The following is an 11119-nucleotide window of genomic DNA, read 5'->3' on the forward strand; positions in this document are numbered from 1 at the left end:
CTGCTGTTAGAATTATTTTTGAAGTGGTGTATTTTCAGCCAGTTTTGAGGAGCTTTCAGATGGGTTAAAGATGTGATTTTGTTTGGTTTTGGTTTTTCCCCACCTTGCTGAATTAACTTTTCATAGTACTGCTCTAGCTGTAGAATAGATGTTGTGGTTCTTTAAAGATAGAGAAGGGAATTTGTGTTATATTGACAATTCCTCTGTGCAGAGAAAGAGTTATCTGAGACCAGAGGAAAATTCCTGAGTATGAATGCTGAAATAGAAGACCTGAAAAAAAAAATTAGCTTAGAAGAACAAGAACACCAAAAACTGCTTCAGAAACATGAGGAGATAGTCTCTCAGCTGCAGCAAGAGAAAGTAAGTACTGACTCTAATCCCAAAGACTGGCACTAAAGGTTCGATTTTGGTGACACATGAGATTGCTATTTCAATAATGGTTTAATCTGTGGATTGTATAAGTGGGTGCCGGCCAGCAGAAACTGTGTGTGGTCCCATAGCTTCTAAGAATTGTAGCTGATATGATGGGTGTTTTTGTTCTTCCTGTAGATTTGACCTTATTCTTGTGCTTTGAAGTTTGAACACTGCCATTTAGCCTTTAATATCTAGAAAAGTGTTGATAGTTTTAAAATCTGTGATACTCTGGAATGCAGGAGTCATCTGCATGTATGCACCAGAAGTTACTAGAGTTTCAAGATGAGGTGACACGTGAGAGACTTCTTCTTGAGGAGGAGCTGAATGATACTATGAATGAGCTGAATAAATTACATGCGAAGGAGAAGAAAGCTGAAAAGTTGGTGAAGAGTTTGGAACAAGAAATAAAATCTCAAGCTCTTGAACTTAAACAGATGGAAGTCAAGTTGAAAGGGTTTGTGAAATAAACTTTTGGATTCTAAAGCTTGGAAAGGAAAAATGTTAAATCAGTAGTATAAACAAAGCTTCAGAGCCTAAATCAGGTTTTAAAGAGATCTGAACAGATCTAAACTTATTTCTTGCTGGTTGTTGACTATTGATAATGATTACATCTGATCACTGTCAATTAATTGAATCAATTTTATATTGTCTTAATTGGAAGTTTACTATTAGTTGTTCAATCTATTCTATAGCTATCTTAGGAAATAAGGGGAGGGGGAAATGCTTAGTGAAATCTGCTGTGAAGATTGTGCTTTAATACTTGAAGCTGTGGCAGAGAAGTTACTGGTTTGTCACAATTGATTTATTGTTGCCACTGCGAGCCTTCTGTAGCTGATAACAGCATCTGGTAATGTGTTCAGGCAGACTTATCTCCAGTGTGGAATGCTTAATTTTTATTTCAGGAAGAATGCTGAGTTGGAGCAAATCAATGAAACGCACAGCAATGCTGTTTTGCAAATCCAAGAAGAGCATAGCAATACATTGTGTAAACTTGAAAAGACTCTTGCGGACTTTGAAAGGTATTTAAGTTTCATTAAGATCTACGATGGGGATTATCTCTAAGATTACAGTAAAATATACTGTTTATTCATGTGCCTTGGTACTTAACACTGTATATGAACGTTGGTACAGTATTAGAGCAGAGGATTTTGTGATGGAGTATTTGATGGCGTTAAGAAATTAATTTCTTCTTTTTGAGTACTAGTCAAATGTAATGACACACTTGGTATCTAGTTCAGGAAACTGAGTATTTCCTCTTCCAAAGTGTAATCAATTAGAATACTCAAGTGCTCTTGAATCTCAATGAGAGTTGTAACTGATGATGGTGTGCTCTTTGCACTAAAATCTCTTGCAGAAAATCTTCTTGTTTAGGCTCAAAACTTGCACTGAATTGAGATTATTTTCCTACAGTTTTTGCAGATCTTTCCTCTCAAAATATTCAGATTGTGGAAGTACTTAAAGCAATACTGTTATTGCTAAGCATGCAAGGCATTCATGAAGGATCCAGTGGGATATTTGCCAATGCAAGATGCAGATAGTAGGTCTTTTGGTGTTTAAAATAAGATTTAGATATAGTAGGTCTTTTCTGTTTTAAAACATCTACCAAAATGTGAAAATACCTGTATCGCAGAATTTGTTGTAGTATTGCTGCTTATGGCCTTATGGAAATGTGTTTGTTCTTTTTAACTTTGGATTTTTCAGTGCCAGAGTACTGCTAATGTCTCAGATTATAAAATCTGTTATACTTGTTAGCATGAGCTTGTATTGCTCTTGTAAGGCCTGAACATGTCAATCTGTATTTTGCCTAAGGTAACAAGATTTTTTTTATATGCGTTGTAATACCAGCTACAAGACGACAATAGCTGAAGAAATATGCGGTCTTAAACTGGAGAACACCACTTGGCAAGAAGAAGTTGCCAACCTAAAAAAAATAGGCCAAGATAATCTACAGCTGCTACAGGAAGCAGAACAAGCTAAACACAAAGCAAGAGAAGAATGTGCAAGGTACTAGACAGATAAACTTTTCCGTAAGCTAAAGAATGCCAACAAAGGCGTGCTGCCTCAACTAGAACTTAACATGGTGCTCTACCAGATAAAAATCGATATTTGGTGTAAGCTTAAATTTCTTCCTTTTCCCAGCGCAGAGGGTTGAAAATATCGGTGGATGAAATTAATTAAGTTTATAAGCATTAGAAAACCAGTCTGTTCAATCAATTGCTTTGACTTTTTCCTTTACGTGGAAAGGGAAAGGAAAAGGAAAATGCCTAACTGAAATATGTTGGAATATTGTCTTTATCAGAAATATCAGTTACAATGACTGCTCCACAAATGAGATCCACAGGGACAGACAAACAAATACTTAAGGCAGAGCTCACCCTTTGCAACTTTACTCTGACTAACCTGTCACCTCAAATTCTGCTTACAAGCAGATGCCAGTTAACCATCTGTGAAATGCCACACTGTGGTGAGGTAAACAAAGGTTCTCTCTCCCTAATGCAAAGCACTGCAGTGCAGCTGGTAAGTAGTAACACTCAAGAAATTGTTGTAGGCCACTACCTGAGGATGTGTTTCTTTGACTCTCTAACAACAGCTTAGTGGTGTCTGTTCTCCTTCCAGCTCACTGTGCAGAGCATGAGAAAGTCCCTTGCTGTGGGACTGACTATTTGAGGAAGTGGGGGTCTTAAAAAGGTCCCGGTGTACCATCACCTGTATTAGGCAACTGTGGCAACTGCCTGTACATGAGCTGCATTACGGAACGTATTGTGCATGTGCTGGAAGACTTCCTTCCCTGCTGCTTTTAATGTAGTTCCTAGCTAGCTTCTGAAGTTGAACCCGGATTTAAATCAACAGCTATGCTCTGATCTTTTTAACTGTTGCATGTGGATAAACCATTTACTAAACTGCATTAAAATAATCTTTTGGCCAAACTGAATCGGGCATTTCTGATCTTCCCAGTGGTATCTCTTTGCTGATTTATAAAATGCGTCTGTAAAGTTTTGCAATGCTTCTCCTGTCTTGTTCACCCATAGCCAGTATATTAAGATTGTCCAAAGGACAATTACTGCTTACCCCAGCTTATTTTATAACACCTGTGCTGCTTAAGATGTGACCCTTTCTTTCCTCCCCACCTGCTTAATATTGCCTCCAGTTTCCATTAGAGCTGGTAAAAGAAAAACAACTGAAGAGTTATTTCCTGTCTAATCTGCTGGTTGCATGTGGTGGGGAAGGGATGCTTATTCTCTGCCTAGGTGATATAACAAACAGCTGAGGTTGAAGGCAATGCTTTTAGGTGTAGAAATTTTGAACCCTTGAGTGCATCCACACTGAACAGTCTTCACTAGTTTCTGCTTGAGCAATCCTCTGCATGCAAAGTCTTACTACTAAAGTGTCTTCCACTAAAAACTGCTGGCATTAAACAGGAATAAATAAGAAAGATATGACCTTCCCTTGCTTCAAAAGCACTCTGTGCTTCCTCATAGGAGAAGTTAAAAATATTGTACATCTTGAACTTGATTGCTTTCTGTATTTTTGTTCTTCTCTTGTAGCACTGTTTGTGCAAACTTTTATTTCAGTTCTTCTGCTAACAGCTTTTATATCTTTGTTACCTGTGTCTTCAGATTTAGAGTAGTGTGAAAAAAATAAAAAATAAAATTTAACGTTTCATTAAGGATGGATGATATTTTCCTCAGGATGCTTTTAGAAGTCCAGACAAAACTTGCGCTAAAAGAAGCAGAAACGGAGAGAATCAAAGAATCTTGCTTTGCAGAAATGATTAAACTTCAGGAAAAACTGGAAGAGCAAACTGAAGATCTCAAAAAGAAACTTGAAGTAGAAAGATCAAGGTGACTTTTCTCAAACTAAACCTGCATAGTACAGCACACTAAGGTTTCAGTGTGAAGAAGTGCTGAGGCTAACAATGAACATAATGAAACTCCACTTTCTGCTTTCTAGGAAAACCGTAAATGAAGATGTGACCTCCAGCTTAAAAGAAGAGATAAAGAGCTGGCGTAATCTATATGAAGATTTACATAACAAAACTAAGCCTTTTCAGGTCTGTTATGAAGTAGATGTTTATTAGTATCTATTGACTTAAGACTTGTGCAGTTGACTCAAGTTCTAATCTTCAGAAGTAAACATGCTGTTTCCCATTCTAAGGCATTTATCCTGCAACGGTTTCCTAATTACTATTCCTTGAGCCAGCTATTCCCCTTCCCAAACCAGTCTGTCTTTGCTGGTTTCAGTTTAGTAAAAACTATGTTTAAATTACAGATTTCTAAACGATTCAATATGTATTTCAGCAACAACTAGATGCATTTGAAGCAGAGAAGAATGCACTCTTAAATGAGCATGGTGCAACCCAAGAGGAACTGACTAAACTAAGTGATGCATATGCTAAACTACTTGGCCACCAGAACCAGAAGCAAAAAATAAAGCATGTTATGAAGTTGAAGGAAGAGAATACCCACCTGAAGCAGGTTTGTGAAATGAAAAATTAGAAACCTATAGGTTTTTTAATTTACTTGATTCCTTTGTTTATTGCTCTAAGTATTTATAGACTGATCCTGCAAACTACTTGCTTTCTATGCTTTCTTAAATTCCCTGCAAGAGCTATGTTAGAACAGGCACTGACCTCTGGGAATGCCAAGAGAATCTGTTTTAGTTTTAAGTGAATATATGATATACAGAGGGATCGCCAGTGCAAATAACTACCCCTACTCTTAGTTTTGTTGGTTTTTCTTAACTTTTGCAGGTTCTAGACTTGTAAACTATTGGCTGAAAGTTTCAGGCTACCATACTGCTTATTATGTAGCAATTATACAGTGGTGCTGGTTTCTCTACACCTGTATGTTTCGTCTTGATTTGTTTAACACCACCAATAATTATGTATGTGTGTGTTTAGCATTAGTCAAAAGGGCTACTTCAGTAAATAAAGCAGGTTTTTCTCCTGTTCTTAATCTAACTTCCAAGTACTATATTTGCTTTAGGATGTCTCAAAGCTGCGTGCATTGCTAGGAAAAGTAAAGCAAAGCAACAGAGATCTTGAGGAGCAACTCTGTGCAATTCAGGGAATTAGGCGTTTTGATCCTTCCAAAGCTTTCCAGCACGACAGCAAGCAAAATGGTCCTCCAGAAACTCCTTTTAAAGAAGGTAAGCTTTGATATTGGTGTAATCACATCCTCGTACCTCTAAAACTTAACCGAAGAAGGTAGGACAGTCTTGCATGGTCTACTGCATTTGGGGAAGGAAGGAGAATGGCATCTCTTGTGTGTTTCACAGCAGATGTTGAAAGGCCGCATCAATGGGGCACTTCCAGTGTAGGGTTTGCTGTTGCGCTTTCCAGCCCCGTTTCTCACAACCTGCCCTGAGCAGGTGGTATGTCAGGTCAGACAACAGGACGTGTGTGGGATAGGGGGGAAGAGGAAGGAGCAGGTTAGAGAATCACTGGTTGGCATGATCTTGCAAGGTGTGAACTGTGCTTTGCTACTGTGTATCACCTACAGTTTTCCTTCTGTCCTTACCCATTACAGCTACCCAGGTCACAGGCTGTGTCTCCTGTGGGGGAGGCAGGGGTACAACTGGCTCAGCCAGAGCTTTGAGCCCTGGTTCTTTAGCTGCTACCTGGCAGGACTTTGTGCTGCTGGAGGTGTGCAGGTGAGATGCAAAAGGCCTGCACGTGAATGTGGAATGGAAGGAAAGCTGGCAAGGACATAGGGGCGCACAAAGGGAAGTGGTGTGGGAGGGTACAGATCTCCTCCAGACCTTCGTTTTACACTATTATCCAGGGTCAGAGATTCTGGCTTGCCTGTTATGTGGAGCGTAGTGCCTTTCTCCCCCCAGCAGACAAGTAATTACTCAATGTGGTGGGAGCAATACTGAAAAACAGAAACTTAGTAACATTCTTCCCTTGCAGGTAATAAAAACAAAATTTAATATCCTCTTGGTATCAAGAAAAATATCATAAATCACCAATCAGTTCATGTACTACAGAAGACTTCAACAGACTACTTGTTCAAGGTGAACTTGGATGCTGTATATAATATAAATTAGTAGGAGTACTAGAGAAATGGTCTTAAATTAATTTTTAGAGAAACAGTGCTTGGTTATGCTCTTACTTAGAAGCCGTAGGTGACTATGTTCCAGATTCCTGGTAACATTGTTGCACTCAAACTCTGAAAAGTGTTCACTGTTTCACTGTTTTTGTGTGCTGAAGCTGCTTAGTTTGTTTTCATTAGGGCAGCTTAGGTTCAGTAAAGGTGAATAAGCCCTGGAGAATAACAATGACAAATAAAATCTGATTTCCTGAAAGATGTTTTTTTGCATTTGTCTCATGTATACAATTTTATCTTAAATTAATTTTGCTGTATATGGTTGCTTCAATACCAATGGCAGGGATGCTGCCAAGAGGCCCTTTTTCTTCTGTGGCCTACATAATATAGAACCAATGTAGGAAATTGGACTGTACAGTCAGTTTTGGTATTCTTAATGGGATCGGTATCCAGGGCATCCTAATTTAAATGCTAGGGCTACATATTGCAGCTGTGGATCCTGAGGATTTTCAGGTCAAACTCTAATTGACTGCATTTACCTAAATGTTTGCATACTGTGACTAAGATTAGTGTCTTAAGAGGAATGTCTATTTTATGAATGCTGTGCTCCCTGGACTCTGAAATTGTCATAATATCTGGGTAGCCAGCTGTTGTAGTTCATCAATGCTAGGTGAGGGGGCATAACAACAGAACTTGTCTTAATTGGGTGGGAGGATACCCACTGTAGAGCATTCATTGTACAGGCTTGAATTTTGGCAAGGTGGAAAGAATCTGTTTAACTGCATCTAAAATTAAGAATGTTTTAGTACAATAAAGAACTTAAATTAAAGAATTTGTCTATTTCCTTCACAAACGAGGGGTAAAAAAAAATCAAATTACATACTGTAATTGACCTAATATTTTTTGTTCTAGCTTTAAATCTTCATAACAAAGCCCAGTGTCAGTCTTGCCTCAAAGACTATGTATTCTCTAATCTTACAGAAATTATTTAGCTGAACTGTACAATACATGCAACCTGCAATTCCCTTATCCTCTAATTTCCTGTGAATTTCTCTTAATACAAAAGTAAATACCGGAGCTTAAGTGAAATGTGTAACTCTGTACTCTTGTTGTATTTGCTAATATCCTGCATATAGATGCTGCAGAGAGACAGTACACAAAGCTTAGCATGCTGAACATATCACCATTCATACTGACACTATAAGCTTACAGAGAATTGATAACACCTAGGAAATAAGATACCCAAAACACACATTAAGTTGAAGGAAAGAAGTTACTTGAATTTCTGAAGGCCAAGGACGAGGATTAACTTCAGGTCTTTGAATCTAGAAATACTTGGTGTTCAATTTAGCAGTTTGCCTGAAGTGTTGAGAGGCATGTTTTAATAAGTAAGTTGCTGAAAGAATTTAATACTAGAGATATCTCTCCTTGTGAAGAAAAAGATAAAAGTTTTGTTGTCTGAAAGACATAAATGGGGTAAAAGAAAATTGTAGAGGAAACGAGCATTAGTCCGACTCGTTTGAGAATGCAGTCTTACCTGAAATCCTGATGTTTCTCAGCCTGTATAGCCACTGGACTGTGGATGTGGTAGGAGCAATTGGTTAAGCCAAACTTGATCTGGTGAGCAGCAGAGGAAAGAGCAAATGGGGTGGTGGTGGTGAAAATCTGTAAACAAGTGATAATGGAAGAAGTTACACTCTACAGCTATTACACTAGAGTTGTTTTTTCTCACAAGATGCCATTAATCTTTCATGCATTGTTGCTGGAACTCTCACACTTTCTGTGCTGTTCTACTCATGGGGATTTTTTAAGGGCAAAATCACTATTCATAAATCAGAATTTCAAAGTCTGAAAAGCCTTCATGCCAAAAAATTAAATACATCCATGTGTTCTTAAAAATGTAAATGAGCCTTTTATTTCAAGAGAGATTAGGGCAAGTGAATGTTAACAGAAGGTTCCACAAAATTCAAAACATGGAAACGAGGACCCTGAGTTAAGGTACATTTTTTTAACTGAACCTCATTTTTGGTGTTTGACATGTCCTGCATCAAGTTAGCAAGGGTTTGTCAAAGGGTGAAAGTATACCAAGTGAAGCAAAATACTGCAGATATCACAGGACTGTGCTTTTATGAGGGCTACATACTCTTTTTTTTTTTTTCATACAGCATTCGTTCTCAAAATTTTCTAGCTTACTTGGCAGTTTTGCCCAAGTGTCATTTTAAATCCTCCTTCGGCTAGCAAGAGCATGCATATATTGACAAAAGAATAGGGAAACTCTAGCAAATAATTATGCTCGCCTTACACAATGTCAATTCTGGGTTTAGCTTTAAAAGATGAACGATGTAGAGCAGACTGGGGAGAAGTAAAGAGTGGAAATAAAGGGGAAATCTTGAGTGCTGTTAGTGTTGGTCTAAGTGGTTTTGCCAGTTTCACGCACATATGAAATGCGTGTTAACTGCAACCTTGATACTGGTAGCTCAACTGACTTAGGTATTCACTGCAGGAATCAATTACTTTCATATTGTGGAACATGCCTTTTTTTTAATTTGAAAAAATAGGTAATTTAACAAGAAATTATTCCTCTGATCATCCATCTCACTGTATTGTAGCAAGATCTGGGTTGTACTTAGCTGAAATGGAAAATGAAAAGCTGCAAGAATCCTCAACCTGGCTGACCTAATTAGAGCCTTCCTCCTGTTTCCTATAAAAGGAAAGCTGCATGAGACTCAGCGCCAGTGCTTTGAATAAATTTTATACACACAATGGCTGCACTTGCTCATGTTGGCAGTTAAGAAGTAGAAATTTAAGTTCATACTGAGCTGCTTAAATGGTACCACTGGGAATAAACCAAAAGCTGAACAGGACTCAGAGCCACACATGATAGAGAGCTTGGATTAGCGTTTTGGTTTCAAAGGTCAACTGAGCTCTTGCTTCTTTCAGTCCATGTGCTCTCTGCAGGCAAAAGCAGACAAAGGGACAAACGCGCAGTTGAACAGCAATAAATTTCCTAGGCTGGTAATTCCTTCTGTAGTTTGAGGCAATGCCCGAAATGCTGGTGGAAATGGAGCAGGTAAGACTCTGGATTATTTGCATTAATAGATTGCTGGCACGCTTTGATTACATAATCTGGGGAAAAGGAAACGGGAGGAGAGAGACTTAATTATGCTTTAGTTTCTGTGAGTTACAGTCTGAAATGTTAATTTAATGAGTGGTGCATTTAGTCATCCCGTGATGCATTATGCTTAAATGACTGATATGGACTATAATAAGATTTATTTTTTTTATCTATTCCATGAAATCAGTCTTTCACAAAGAGAATGTAATGATAAGAAAGAAATTGAAAATATAAGCTAGAATGCTACTGAATTCAATGTAAATATTTGAGAAAAAAAATAGACTGTGTTCTGTTATGAAGATAACAAATTACACATAGTTTTTGTAACTATTTTAATGGTGAGAAGAATGTGAAGATATTTTAAAGGCCAATTTGTTTGTGGTTCTAGCCTGAGACTCCAGTGTTAATGCTTTCCCTATCTTCCTCTTGCTTAAAGCCTGGAAGGTAAAATTTCTATTTCCACATCATCGTTTTTGTTAAGATGTACAGTGAGCTTTCAGTCTGTGTCGGGAGGAAGAGGTGTGACGTTAGATGTGCGTGGAGTTGTTACCTTAGTGCTGCTGAACAGTTCGGTCAGTCAAGTTACGAATTTCTGATATTTTTTTAAACAGATTTCTAAGGTTAATGAGGGAACTAAATGTCCATAGCTTATTACAAGGGAAAATAGGGCACCTGCATGCCAAGAAGGCAGAAACCGGCTGAAGTGGCTTATATATGTATACTTTTTTGTCCTGTCAATGTCAGTTGTTTGGCATGAGTAAAGGTCACTTACAATATGATTCTATTCAGTTTTAGTAAATTTTCTGTTTTTTCTTTAACTGTGTGTTAATTCCTGTAGTATAGCTGGGTTTTTTCCCTTGACGACCAATTAAATACTGTTTTAGTCAAGTCAAGCTGAAATAAGTTTATTGGGTGAAGATGTAAGTGTGAAAGTAGCTAAAAAAGTCTTGACCATTCGTTCTTATGCATCTACTTTGCTTTAGTCCTGTTAAAAACAATGTTAGGCGCACAGTCTTTGCCTTTGGATGGGTCAGAAGTATCACAGTAAAAAGCTTTATATACAGATTCATGTTACTTTAGAAACTCACTTTTGAAAAAATAACCCTTGTCATCTTGTAAGCATAAAGCTATGTATATAGAGTAAGTACTGTAAGCAGCGATTGCTTTCTCAAAGCCCCCCCCTTCTCTGTGGGATTTACCCAGTCACTTTTATATAAAGCTATGGGTAAAGTCAATTTGAAAATGCACCTTATTTTCTACCATTCTAAAAGGAAAATTAGATTATTTCTGTTGAGTATCTGCCAGAGGTGTATTAACAGTATCTCTTAGCAGCCAAATGAGGTATTTTGGTCAAAGGATGAAGTTTCACTTTACTGATGGCAGGATGTGATTCTTCATTTTATACAAACCAAAGATTACAGTTTCCATATGCAAAGTTGGTAACATTAAAACAGAAAGATGCGATTGCTAGAACAACTCCAGTTACTCTTCGGAGCAGCACGGACCCGTTCCGAGGCCGCTGCCCAGCCGGGGCCGAGGGCGG

At 38.0% G+C, this 11119-nt stretch overlaps 1 protein-coding gene across 1 annotated transcript in view; it reads left to right on the forward strand.

Annotated features, from left to right (window-relative positions):
* Positions 1–6345, forward strand: part of HMMR (hyaluronan-mediated motility receptor (RHAMM)) — a gene marked incomplete at its 5' end in the record, with an annotated part of 13197 nt that extends 6852 nt beyond the window's left edge. Inside the window, 9 exons of the mRNA XM_009705221.1 lie at positions 212–360; positions 654–868; positions 1317–1433; positions 2260–2418; positions 4104–4256; positions 4366–4465; positions 4713–4889; positions 5400–5562; positions 6326–6345. Coding sequence (XP_009703523.1) covers positions 212–360; positions 654–868; positions 1317–1433; positions 2260–2418; positions 4104–4256; positions 4366–4465; positions 4713–4889; positions 5400–5562; positions 6326–6345 — 1253 coding nt within the window. The remainder of the gene's footprint in view (positions 1–211; positions 361–653; positions 869–1316; positions 1434–2259; positions 2419–4103; positions 4257–4365; positions 4466–4712; positions 4890–5399; positions 5563–6325) is intronic.
* Positions 6346–11119: the final 4774 nt, after the last annotated feature.

The sequence above is a fragment of the Cariama cristata genome, unplaced genomic scaffold (assembly GCF_000690535.1).
Source record: "Cariama cristata isolate BGI_N322 unplaced genomic scaffold, ASM69053v1 scaffold17378, whole genome shotgun sequence".
NCBI classification, from domain to species: domain Eukaryota; kingdom Metazoa; phylum Chordata; class Aves; order Cariamiformes; family Cariamidae; genus Cariama; species Cariama cristata.